This window comes from Elephantulus edwardii, unplaced genomic scaffold, assembly GCF_000299155.1.
Source record: "Elephantulus edwardii isolate Elephantulus edwardi_28Jun2011 unplaced genomic scaffold, EleEdw1.0 scaffold00122, whole genome shotgun sequence".
NCBI lineage: Eukaryota > Metazoa > Chordata > Mammalia > Macroscelidea > Macroscelididae > Elephantulus > Elephantulus edwardii.
Window position 1 is genome coordinate 9632649 of NW_006399872.1, and position 12955 is coordinate 9645603.

At 35.4% G+C, this 12955-nt stretch overlaps 1 protein-coding gene across 1 annotated transcript in view; it reads right to left on the reverse strand.

Moving 5' to 3' along the window:
• CENPE (centromere protein E, 312kDa) overlaps window positions 1-12955 on the reverse strand; it is a 131999-nt gene that overhangs the window by 32760 nt on the left and 86284 nt on the right. The window contains 8 exon segments of the mRNA XM_006893116.1: window positions 2665-2955; window positions 3131-3289; window positions 3891-4181; window positions 7420-7497; window positions 8633-8914; window positions 10788-11053; window positions 11157-11319; window positions 11526-11813. Coding sequence (XP_006893178.1) covers window positions 2665-2955; window positions 3131-3289; window positions 3891-4181; window positions 7420-7497; window positions 8633-8914; window positions 10788-11053; window positions 11157-11319; window positions 11526-11813 — 1818 coding nt within the window.

Consider the following 12955-nt stretch of genomic DNA (forward strand, 5'->3'; position numbering starts at 1 on the left):
TAGGTCATGGTATTTGCAATCGCTTGTTATGCATCAGAGAGTTGGACAATGACTAGGGAGGACAGAAGGAGAGTGGATGCTTTTGAGCTGTGGTGCACATGGATAGGAAGACTCAATATTGTGAAAATGGCAATATTACCAAGGCAATTTACATGTTCAATGCAATCCCAATACAAATACCAATCCCATTCTTCAATGAAATGGAAAAGGTAATCTCCAGTTCCATTTGGAATAGAAAAAAGCCCCTAATAAGCAAAGCACTCCTTAAAAATAGAAAAAAGGTAGGAAGCATCTCACTCCGTGATTTCAAATCCTACTACACTGCTGTGGTGGTTAAGATAGTATGGTACTGGTACAATGACAGACACATAGAGCAATGGAATAGTATTGACAACCTGGGAATCAGCCAATCTACCTATGGTCAACTGATTTTTGACAAGGAGATGAAATCAGTTAAGTGGAGAAACGAAAGCCTTTTTAATAAATAGTGCTGGCAAAATTGGAAAAATATCTACATAAGATTAAAGCAAGATCCACATTTCACTCCATATACAAAAATTAATTCAATGGGGATCATGGACCTAGGACTAAAACCAAGGACTATAAACTTCATTCAAGAAAAGCTTGGAAGAACTCTAGAAGTCCTAATCCACAACATAAACAGTCTTCCAAGTATCCTGAAAAATCTACAACCAGGAGAAGATAAAATAGATGAATGGGACCTTCTAAGAATCAAATCCTTATGCACATTCAAAAACTTCTCCAACAGGGTAAAAAGGGAAGCCATAGAATGGGAAAAAGTGAAGAGAAAACGATGTGACCAAGACAAAGGTGGGTGACTTTTAGTTCGCGGCCCTCAGGCCAGTCTTTCATTGTTTTTGTTCCCACATTCCTTTAGGTCATATAGCCCTGGTGTACAAGTTGCCGTACCACGGTCAGTTGTGGTTGCTGTGAGGCTGAACACTGTAACACAGGATGCGTCAAATGTGTTAATGGTTGGCTACCCAATGCGGACTGAGAGTGGGGTGGAGCTCCCTGACTGAACCAGTGTGGAAGGAGGAGTGGCGTCCACTTCCATAATAGTTTGCCTCCGGAAACCCTATGAACTTGGAGAGAGGATGAAAGGCACCCAAGCGTCAAGGACTCTCCTTCATAGGGTCGCTATGAGTCGCCTGCGACTCGAAGGCACTTAAGAACAACAACAACAACAACAATGACATGTCAGATAAGAGACATATCTAGAATTTATAAAATACTTGCATAGCACAACAAGTTAAAGGTAAATAATCCAATTGAAAAATAGGCACAGGATATGAACAGACATTTCACCAAAGAAGACATTCAGATGGCCAACAAGCACATGAAGAAATGTTCAAAATCCCTAGCTCTAAAAGAGCTGCAAATCAAGACAACTATGAGATATCATCTCACCGCAGTAAGACAAGCAAAATTTAACAGAACAGCAAGCAACAAATGCTGGCAAGGTTGTGGAGAGACTAGAACCCTTATTCCCTGTTGGTGGGAGTGTAAAATGGTGCAACCACTGTGGAAGGCGGTATGGCGCTTTCTCAAAAAGTTGCAAATAGAGATACCATTTGACCCAGCAATTCCACTACTGGGAATATACGCCAAAGAGACCATAACTGCCATCCAAGCAGATATATGCACACCCAGGTTTATTGTAGCCTTGTTTACAATAGCAAGGAGTTGGAGTTGGAAACTACCTAAGTGCTCATCAACAAACGAATGGATAGAGCAGCTCTGGTATATTCACACAATGGAATACTATGCTGCATTGGAAAACAAGGAACTCATGCAATATTATTCAAAATGGGTGACCCTGGAGAACATTATGATGAGTGAAGTATCTGTCACAAAAAGACAAATACTGTATATTGCCACTGTTGTAGAATGGAACTGACATCAGGATTTGGGTAAGACTGAGAAAAACTTGATAAATTATGTATATTTCATTGAAATAGATGAGGGAGAGAACAGTTTAAAAGCAATATATGGTAGGGTATTATGGTTATCACAAGAGTCCAGAATGAAGGTTGCATAGTGGAGTGTACTCAGGGCAGGGGGATTGTATACCAATGAACGAGTTTTTCTTTTACTTTTCAAAGAGAAGAGCGAACTGTGGGGGAGGGGTGGGCAGGGAGAAAAGTGTAAAAATTAATGAGTGGAAATCTTAAATCTCGGTAAATGTTTATTGAAATGAATAAAATTTAAAAAAAAAAGGAAGAACTTCATCTGGGAAGTTTTTTTTTCATTTTAGCAAACTAATAAGAACCATACTTTCAAGACTTTATCATGTAGAGAAAGGCTCAATCTTTCACCAATTTACTCTTCAAATGTTTCTCCAGTGAGAACAATACGTGTAGGTATGTAAATTAAAAAAAAAATTATAGAAAATCAGAATAGTCTGATACATTTAAAAGTCTTTTCTTAAAATGGTAGTTTCTAAAAATATTTTGAATTCTTTTAATAATGTATTATTTCCTTGTGTGAGAAATTACAACAGTTTCCCCACTGTCATCTTTCATCATTATTTTTTTTTTACTATTTGTAAAAATTTCTAGGTAGGTTAAAAAGAAGTGTGTTATTTTTTTCAAATAAGTGTAATTCTTATAGTTACTAAATAGGGGAAAATTCTGAACTCACTCTAGCTATCATTCCTCTTAAATTTTCTCTGATTTGGTTTCTCTCCATTTTGAGAGACTTTTCCATTCTCTTTAGCTCATCTCTCTCCTTAGCTACAATTCTTATTTCTTCAAGATTGTCATCAAGTTTCTTGATCAAATGCAAGTTTTCCATTTCCAAACTTCGCATAGATATAGCCTGCACCTCAAATTGCTGCTTCAATGGTTCCACTGTATTCAATTTTTTCTGAGTCTTACTGACATCTTCATTCAATTTAAGAAGCTGAAGCTCTTTTTTCTGAAGTGCTTGGATCTTGAGATAATTAGCAAACAGTTTAGAATGTACACACAATTCCTTAAAGGAAGGAAAATAATGTTTGTTACATATATGTACATATGTCTATATCTACATATCTCTATGTCTTTTCTCATTCTGCAAATAATTTTGGATACAAGTTCTACCTAAAAGAAACCAAATCAATACATACCTTTTCTTGCAATTCACCTATTGATTGGTCTATGTCCTTTTGAACATTTGAAATTTGAGCTGTCTTTTCTGAAACTTTCTCTTTGAGTTTATCAATTATGTCCTGGTGTTCTTTTAAATACATGCGAGCAATTTTCAGTTCCTGCTGCATTTCCAAATCCTTTATTATTATAAGAAATTGAGAAATGTGATATGATCATAAATGTAAAAAAAATTTAAATAGTTAAAACAAAAACCAAGACAAGTAAAAAAATATTAAGAGTTAAAATCACAACAAAAAGCCAAACCAAGTAACCAAAATTACAAAAGTATGGAAAACTATAAAGCGAAAATTCCTATTCCATCCTTCTCCCTTCGTATCCTGAGACATGATTTTGCCACTTGCTTTTCTCCCATCAATCTACTTGGACATATAACATAAAGATAACCCTACTCTTATGATTAGCATTTAGTTATACATATGAACCTGGCTTAGCTGGTATTATTGTTAAATTTCTTATAACATTTGGTAACCACCAATACCTCAATGAACATTGTTGCAATTCCCCCAAAAGAGTGAGTACATTATATTGGTAGAATAAATTATTAGAAGTGAATTGCTGAGCAATTGCATTATACTGACACATTTTAATGAAGATGTTGTCAAATTCTCTCAATAAGTTAATAGTATTTACATTCTCAGTAAAAGAATGTAAAAAGAAAAGAAAAAACCTGAATATAAAAAATCCCACAAAAACGTCATTGGACAGAGAAAGACTCACTCTAGCCTTGGCTTCTCTCAGGTTCTCATTGAGCTGGTCTCTCTCCAGTTTGAGAGCTTCTTCAGATCTCTTTAGATCGTCTCTTTCTTTCATTACGGATTTCTTTTCTTCAATGTTTTCATAAAGCTTCTGAGCCAAATTTAAATTCTCCATTTCTATTTTATCCAGAGTTAAATCCTGGGCCTTTAACTGTTTCTTCAATCGTTCTATTTCAGATAATTTTTTCTGAGTTTCACTGATCTCATCTTTTAACTTAAGAAGTTGGTCTTCATTTGCCTTAAGTTCTTGGACCTTAAGATAATTATAAAAATAAGATGTAAGGATACAGAAGGTTTTTAAGGAAAGAAAAAAAATAGTTTTTAAATCATTAATAGTTTTCTGATATCATGCTTAAAAGTAGTGAACATAATTCTGCAAAAGATTTATTTTCTTGTTACGTATATAGAAATATCAGAAATCTTAACATAGTTCAATTCTTCTTGATATACAGATATATCTTGTTGTATGCTGCTGAGTTGGAACCAACTCACAGCTGGCCCTCCAGTAGGTTTTCAGAGGTTACAAATCTTATGAGAGGAGACTGTCTATTTTTCCTTCTGCAGAGCAGTTAGTAGATTTGAACTGAACGCTACTTGGTTTGCAGTGTAACTCCTTACCACTGGGCCAACAAAGTACCCTCACTCACACACAATCTATGTAAGCACAACTTAGATTAATATATAGAACATTTCTAAGATCTCTTGAGATCAGGTGTGCCTCTTCTTAGTCTAACCTCTGTCAGCAGGTAACCACTTTTCTGACCTTTTTCATCCTGAACCTGTTTTTCCTGTTGTTTTTTTAATGACTTTTTAAAAAAAAATATTAATTTACAAAATTTTAATACATTGATTTTTGAGAACAGATTCTTCAATTCTTCTAACAAATTAACAACCCCATGATTAATCCCCTCCTTCCCCTGCACATCCTCATCCTTCTGCTTCCACCCTCCTCCTCTCTCCTTGGATCCTCATACTCATTCTAAAATAATAGTTTTATAGAATATTTGTCCTTGTGGGACTGGGTTACTGGAGAGCATTATGCTGAGTGAATTAACTCAGTCCTACAAAGACAAATATTGTATAAACCATTATTTTGCCTGCTTTTGAACTTTACAAAAAATGGTATCATATATAGTCTTGTCTTTCACCCAGAATGTTGTTGTTGATTGCTGTTGAGTTGACCTATGAACAAAAGGCTTGAAGCTTTTCTATAACTATTGACATTTATCAAAGTTCATAGAGTTTCCAGAAGCATGTTCTTTAGGAAGTGGATACCACTTCTGCTTCCAAAATAGTACCTGTAAAATTTATCCATGTTGTATATTTCAGTAGATTGTCCTCTTGTTAAAAAAAATGACTACTTATAATTAGTTTGTAAAAATATAAAAATATATACCTATTGATAAACATTTGGACTAGATGTAGTTTTTTGTTATTAATAAGCACTTGGGCTAGTTTTAGTTTTTTGCTATTATGAATACAGCAATTACACACATTTTTGCATATGCCTTTTGAGGAATTTTATACTCATCTCTCTTAGGTACATCCTCAACTAATGGGATTGTCGAGCTATAAGGAAGGTATTGCCTAGTGGTTGGAGCTGTGCTGCAGTCCTGAAGGCGCACAATTCAAATCCACCATGGCTCCACAGGACAAAGATTGAGCAATCGCCTCCTGTGTGATTAAACTGCCTCTGAAAACCTACTTGAGGGTCAGCTATGGCCCGGTTTCGACTTGAAGGCACACAACAATGTTTAACTTCAGTAAAAACTGCTAAGTAAGTTTTACGAAGTGACTGAATAATTATATATTACCAAAGGACTCTGTTGTTGTTAGGTACTGTCATATGACTCTTAGTGACCCAATGAATAACAGCTCTTAATCCTGTCCTATTCTATGCCATAATCTCTGACATACTCGAGTCCACTGCCACAGTCCATTCAGTTAGAATCTTCCTCTGTTTGGCTGATCTCCCGCCTTTCTACACATGATGTCCCTTTCTAAGAACAGCCTCTTCTAGCAACAAAGTATGTGAGACAAAGCTTCACCATCCTTGCCTTCAAGAAGTATTCTGGCTGCACTTTTTCCAAGACACATCTGTTTGTTCTTCTGATATTCCACAGAATATTCAGTACTTTTCTCCAACACCACAACTCAAAAGCATCAATTTTTTTCTTCTGTCATCTTTATTTATTCTCCATCTCTCTTACAGAGGAATAGCAGGTGACTTAAAAGCCCAGGGCTCGACTTAGACACCCTTTCTCTTTAAACTGACATAATTGCTCTTCAGGACTTTGGAAACATCCCTGAGCATAGGCTTTCCCAATCCTATATTTCTTGATCTATTGACCACTGGTAACCAAGGGTGCTGACTGTGGATCCAAATATGAGAAATCTGACAATTTCAGTATCTTCTCCATCTATCATAATGTTGCCTACTGGCCCAGCAGTGAGGCTTTTTGTTTTCTTGATGTTGAGATTTAATCCACATTGAAGGCTGTAGTCCTTAATCTTCCACAGCAAGTGTTTCATATCATCTTGACTTTCGGTAAGCAAGGCTGTGTCATCGGTGCAAAGCAGGTTGTTGGATGAGTCTTTCTCTAAGCCTGATTCTACGTTTGTCTTCATGAAGTCCAACTTCTTGAATGATTTTCTCAGCATATAGATTGAATAGGTATGGGATAAGAATTCATCCCTGACACACACCTTTTTTAATTTTAAACCATGCAGTGTTTCCTTGCTATGTTCAGACAACAGCTTCCTGGTCTTGGGCATAGTCAAAAAGCCTTATACCTGGTCAATAAAACACAGACATTCTTCTACTATTTTCTGTTTTCAGCCAAGATGTGTCTAACATTAACAATGATGCTTTGTGCCACAGCCTCTTCTAAACCCAGCCTCAGTTTTCTGTTAATGTACTGTTCTAGTTGTTTTTGGACGGTCTTGAACAATATTTTGCTTGCATATCGGATTGAAGATATTTTTCTATAATTTCCACATTCTATTGGATCAGCTTTCTTAGGGATGGAAACAAATAACAATCTCTTCTAGTCAGTCTGCCGGGCAGTTGTCTTTCAAATTTCCTGGAATAGACAGGTGAGCACATCCAGAGCTGTATATATTAAGTGAAACATTTTAGTTGGTATCGCATTGCTTCCTGAGGCCTTCTATTTTGTCAATGCCTTCAATGCAGTTTGAACTACTTCCCTCATCACCACTGGCTCACTCACCCAAATAAAGCCTTACTTTGGGCATGTTGCTAGGAGAGGTTATTCCCTGGAGAGGGACATAAGGCTTAGGAAAGTGGAGGGATGGTGAAGAGGAGGAAAATCCTCAACCAGGTAGATTGACACAGTGACTACAGCAATGGGCTTCAGTGTGTCAGAGATTGGGAGGATGGTATAGGTATGATGGGTTCAGATCTGTTATTCTTAGGTTAGCTATGAGTCATACTTGACTTGATGGAATCTAAAAACAATAACTCAACATACCTTTCCTTGTAATTGAGCATGTAAATTTTCAAAATCTACCTGGATATTTGACATTTCATCTGCCTTTTCAGAAACAATCTATCAATATTTTTGTTTCTCTTTCAAATATTGCCCTGCATAGAACTATTATCTATGTTTTTTTCATCTTAATGCTAATTAGCAGTATTTCTATTGAATTTTACACATTTCAGTTTGTAAAAATAATTAAACTTTTATTTCTTACACTACATCTTTTGTTATTGCTGGGAAGTCCTATTAGTTTTTCTTCCCATAATCTTTTTTTTTTCACATGTCTATTTTTAAAAAAAAAAATTCATTCACTGTTGCACATTTTCCTCTCTCCCCTTTCCTCACTTTGCAATGTACCTCTTGTCCTAGATTGTTGTCATACAAATAATGCTTAATCATATATTCCTTTCAGACAGTTCTCCTCATCTGCTCCAATGCAGTGTTCATTATCTATCTAATTTTTTCCTATTTTTCCCACAATATCCCGTCTCAGTCCTATTTTATAACAGTGGTGTTATGCAGTATTTGTTCTTCTGTGGCTGACAGTTCACTCAGCATCATGTCTTCCAGGCTCACCAATGTTGTGTAATGTTTGAGGAGTTCATTGTTTCTCAATGTTGTGTAATATTCCATAGTGTGGACAAGTAGTGTTTCCTTCCAACATTCTAACCACAATTTCCAGCACTAAACACATTCTACACATACTATTCTATGACTTGCCTTTTCCTGCTAAAGTTACTTTGGGCTTCCAAGTTAGAGCACTCAACTTTTTTTTTTTAAAAAAAATAGGTTATACAGTACATGACATATACACATTTATCAAGTCTTTTTAAGATGGACAATTATTTCTAATTTTTTATTGTGAACCACTGTAATAAATAACCTTGTTGACATGTACATTTTTCTGTTTCTTAACAACTGTGTCACAATATATGCAGCCTAAAACCCAAAGGTATTCAAAAATCAAAAAGGTATTCAACAATTCACTTTGTTAAAAGATTAGTTCGTTCACTCTTTCACCAACAATATTATACCATTTTATGAAATGTGAATTTTTTAAATTGGCATTTTAGTGAAAGTTTATAAAAATGAAGCATTTTCATTCATTGACACACATTTTCCTCACTCTCCAAAGTGTGAATTCTTGTAAAAAATTAAAAAATACTCAAATCATTTATTAGTTAGCAGGAGGAAGGGTACTTACTTTTATTTTAGTTTCTTGGAGGCTCTCCCTGAGCTGGTCCTGTTCCATCCTGAGGGCTTTCTCCACATTTCTTAGGTCATCTCGTTCCTTAGTTACCAAACTCATATCTTCAAGGGTTTTATGAAGACTCTGAGACAATTTAAACTTCTCCATTTCTATACTTTCGATAATTGAATTCTGGGTCTCTGATTGCTTCTTCAGTTGTTCTATTTGGTACATATTTTCTGTAAGATCATTTTTTATCTTTAGAAGCTGATGTTCCTTCTCTTGAAGTTCTTGGATCTTGAGGTAATCAAATGATAAATTAAGATATTGATAGATATAAATAAAATCTAAATAATAGTTTCTAAGTTAAGTAGGCAGATATCTATTTGCTTTTAATTTTAGGTTAGTTTATATTTTGTTACTTATACAAAAGACTTGATTGAAACTCTTGGTTACTCAGATAACAATGCAAAAAAGGGAAAATACCTGTGCTTTTAAGGTAGTATTTGAGTCATTCAAATCCATTTGCATATTTGAGATTTCATCTGTCTTCTCTGAAATAATCTGTTTGAGTTGATCAATAGTTTCTTGATGCTCTTTCAGATGTATGTGAGCAATTTTCAGTTCCTCTTCTTTTTCTAGATCCTGTATTATTAGTGAAATTTCAAGAAAACAGACAAATCAAATGTACCAGTCATTTCCTTTGGTATGTTAAAATGTTGACAAGGTTTTACAGAGATTACAAAGATATTACATTTAGGAGAATATAATTCTAATGGTATAGAAAGATAAAGGGTTAGCTGTAAAATTTCTCCTCTCCTTCCAGGCCCTTTATTCTCTACTTTGTAAATCACTTCCAATTATAAAGAAATTGTATTACTCCACCTTATTTTTCTTTTTTAAATGTGGTGGAAAATTCATATTAAAAATATGAATTTCCAACATTTATTTAAACCCCCCCCCCCCAAGCCCCACTGTAATCAAATGAATTTCAACCTTAATATCAGAGTAGAACTACTCTGTAGAATTTCCAAGACTAAAACCTTTTATGGAAGTAGAATGTCACATTTACTTCCCATGGAGCAGATGAGGGGTTGATATAATGGCCATTTAGTTAGCAGCTAGGTGTTTCAACCACTGTTTTACCATGTTCTTCTTTACTTTCCCACTGGAATGAACAGATAGCTGACCTTCCAGTGGGTTTTCATAGGCAGTAAGTCATACGGGAGGAGACTGCTAATCTTCCCCTTGTGGATCAGCTGGTAGATTTGAACTGCCTCCCTTTGCATTGGTAGTGAAATTCTTCATGATTAAGCCACCAGAGCTCCTTTTTATTTATCCATCCAATATTAATGAAAGTTAGAATTTTCTACATTATTCATTTCGTCATTGCAACTTGTTCAATCTATATCTTTGCACTAGGGGTTGGTGTGCTGGAATTAGTGAGAATGGCTCAGGAGAAAGCAGGGTTCTAGGGTTGCTAGCAGCTTGATGGAACATAACAACAAGGTCAATAAATTATCCTGCTGAAAAATACCTATAACTCCAATCTTTAAGGTGGTATTAGTTTATACTACAATGAACCCTAGGAAAGGCTGATGGCTTAGTTGTGCTGTCAATTCAAAGGCAGCCTGTTCAAATCCACCTGCTGCACTATGGGGAAAAAGATGGGTAATATCATTCTGTAGTATTCATAGCCTCTGAAAACTGCTGGAGTGTCAGCAGTTGGAGTTGGTACTGACATGACAGGACAAAACAGTAACAACAACAACAACAACAACTATCCACCTTATTGCCCATTTGCAATCACTTGTACATTTCAGTCTAATATACTGTTTACTTCCAAAAAGGATTTTGGGAGCACAAATTTTATGCCATTTTCCCTCTTAATTAAGATAACAAGACCTACCTTTGCCTTTAATTCAGCTTTTAAATTTTCTATATCCCTCTGCATATTTGCTACTTGATTTGTCTTTTCTGACAGATTCCTTCTTAGCGTACTAAGAGTATCTTTGTGCTCATTCAGCTGGATATACACAGTTTTTAGTTCCTCTTTTGCTTCCAGTCCCTTTATAATTGAAAAAAATTAAGAAAATTTAAACATTAACATCATCATAACAACCTCCACATTCTTTTTGTTATCCAAAACCTTGTCATGAGTTAAACTTACTTTAGCTACAAATTCACTAATATTTTCTTTGAGTTGGTTTCTCTCCAGTTCAAGAGATTCCTGCACACATTTCAGTTCATCTCTTTCCTTGGCTATAATTTTTATTTCTTCTTGACTTTTCTGAAATCTTTCAGCCAACTCAAACCTGTCCATTTCTACACTGTGTAGTGCTGACTCTTTGGCTTTGAGATGCTCCATGATTTGCTCCAGCTCACTCACTTTGTCCTGAGCCTCACTGATCTCTTGGACCTTAAAGTAATGTTTAAGTAACAAATTAATAGTCAGAAATACATACTTAAGGGTAAAACATCAAGATGCTTTAAAATTAGATCTCCCCACATTTCCACCAACTCTTCCTTTAGCCTCAATTTACCTTTTTTTTTAATTCACAACTGGCCATTTCTAATTCTCGTTGAATGTTTGACATTTCAGTTTCCTTCTCTGATACAGTCATTCTCAGCTTCTCAATAGTTTCCTTCTGTTCTTTCAGTTGTAAATGAGCAACTTTAAGATCTTCTTCCATTTTCTGACGCTTTATTGTTAGAGAATATGGAAAGAAAATTTTAGAGAAACATTATAAACATTACAATTAATTTTTTTCCAAAGGTTTAGTTCTGACAAAACCAATTGCTTACAAATTATTTTTGGGGAAAAAACCCCCCAAAAAACAAAAACCCACACCAAAAACCAAATACAAAACTCTCCAAAAAATGGAGGGAAAACAAAGAAAAAACCTACTGTACAGATGAGTTCTCCAAAGTTTTGTTTGAGTTGCTCATTTTCAGATTGGAGATCTTCTTGGAGCCTCTTTAGGTCATCTCTTTCTTTAGCTACAGACTTCATTTCTTCTTGACTTTGTTGAAGTTTCTCAAATAACTTAGAAATTTCCATTTCTGCCATCAGTAGTGTGGAATCTTTGGCTTTTAATTGCTCCTCCATTTGCTCCACCTCACTTATCATTTCTTTAGTTTCAATGTCTTTTTCAATCATATTGGATGACTGTTCTTTGTCTTGAGCCTCTTGGATCTTAAAAGGATCAGAAAACAGGATAGTGGATAAAGAAAAATATTATGCAGGGCTCAATAGATCATCTGCACAGCAATCCTTCTGTCTTACCAGTCATGTGCTATTTAGGCTTTAAATAGTTATTTACTGAAGGCTAGAAGCTTTAGCACAAAATGTCACATGAGATATGCACAGCTTATGTTTTTGAAACTCATAGGTTAGTGGTAAAGAGATATTTTGCATAAATCTTGGTAAATGCATTGAGTCTTCCATTGAAGACCCCCCGCCTCCTCATTGTAAGTAGAAATGACATTCTAGGATAGTAAGTTTCAGATGAGATCTGAAAGATGGGAGAGCATTAACTAATTTTTTTTTTTTAAAAAAAGAAGAGGAGGAAGAGGAAGAAGAAGAAGAAAAGAAAAAGATGTATAGAAGTACTCCAGGTAAGGATAGCACAACATCTGAAATCTATGAGGTAAAGAAGGGTGAGATTAACATCCCTGGAGCATGAGGGGAAAGAGAATGTAAGTCCAGAGACCAATAAGGGCCAAAGATCCAGGGCCTCATAGGCCATGTGTGAATTCTGCTCTTTACTCCAAAAGTAAACATGTACTATCAAAAGGATTTAAGAAGGAACTGACAAAGTAGATACGTTATAAAAACACCAATCAGGCTTAAATGGGGAACAAATTATAGAATTTTATGTAAGAGCAAAGGTGGGTAGACTGATTAGGAGGTTAGTGCAGAAAACGAGGGAAAGAAATTATGTGAGCATGGCTCAGAGTGATGGTAATGTGGACAAAAAAGTACATAAATAGCTTTAGATTATTACATACATAAAAATCAATAAGGCCTTGTGAGTGACTGAGGACTAAAATAAGAAAGTTAAGTCCCTTATCAGGTGGTAGCGGGAATAGATTCAAAGGAAAAAAACAGAGACTTCATTTTTGGCTTTATCCTTTCCTACAGTTTAGCAGAGTGTTTTTCTATACGATGGTTAGTATTTTAGAAAATAGCCAATTTCTTGGGATTTGTTTCTCTCCATTTCAAGAGTTTCTTAGTACTCATGGAGTAGAATTTGTTGTTGTTGTTATGTGCCGTCGAGTCGTTTCCGACTCATAGCGACCCTATGCACAACAGCCCTAAACCCTGCTCTATCCTGC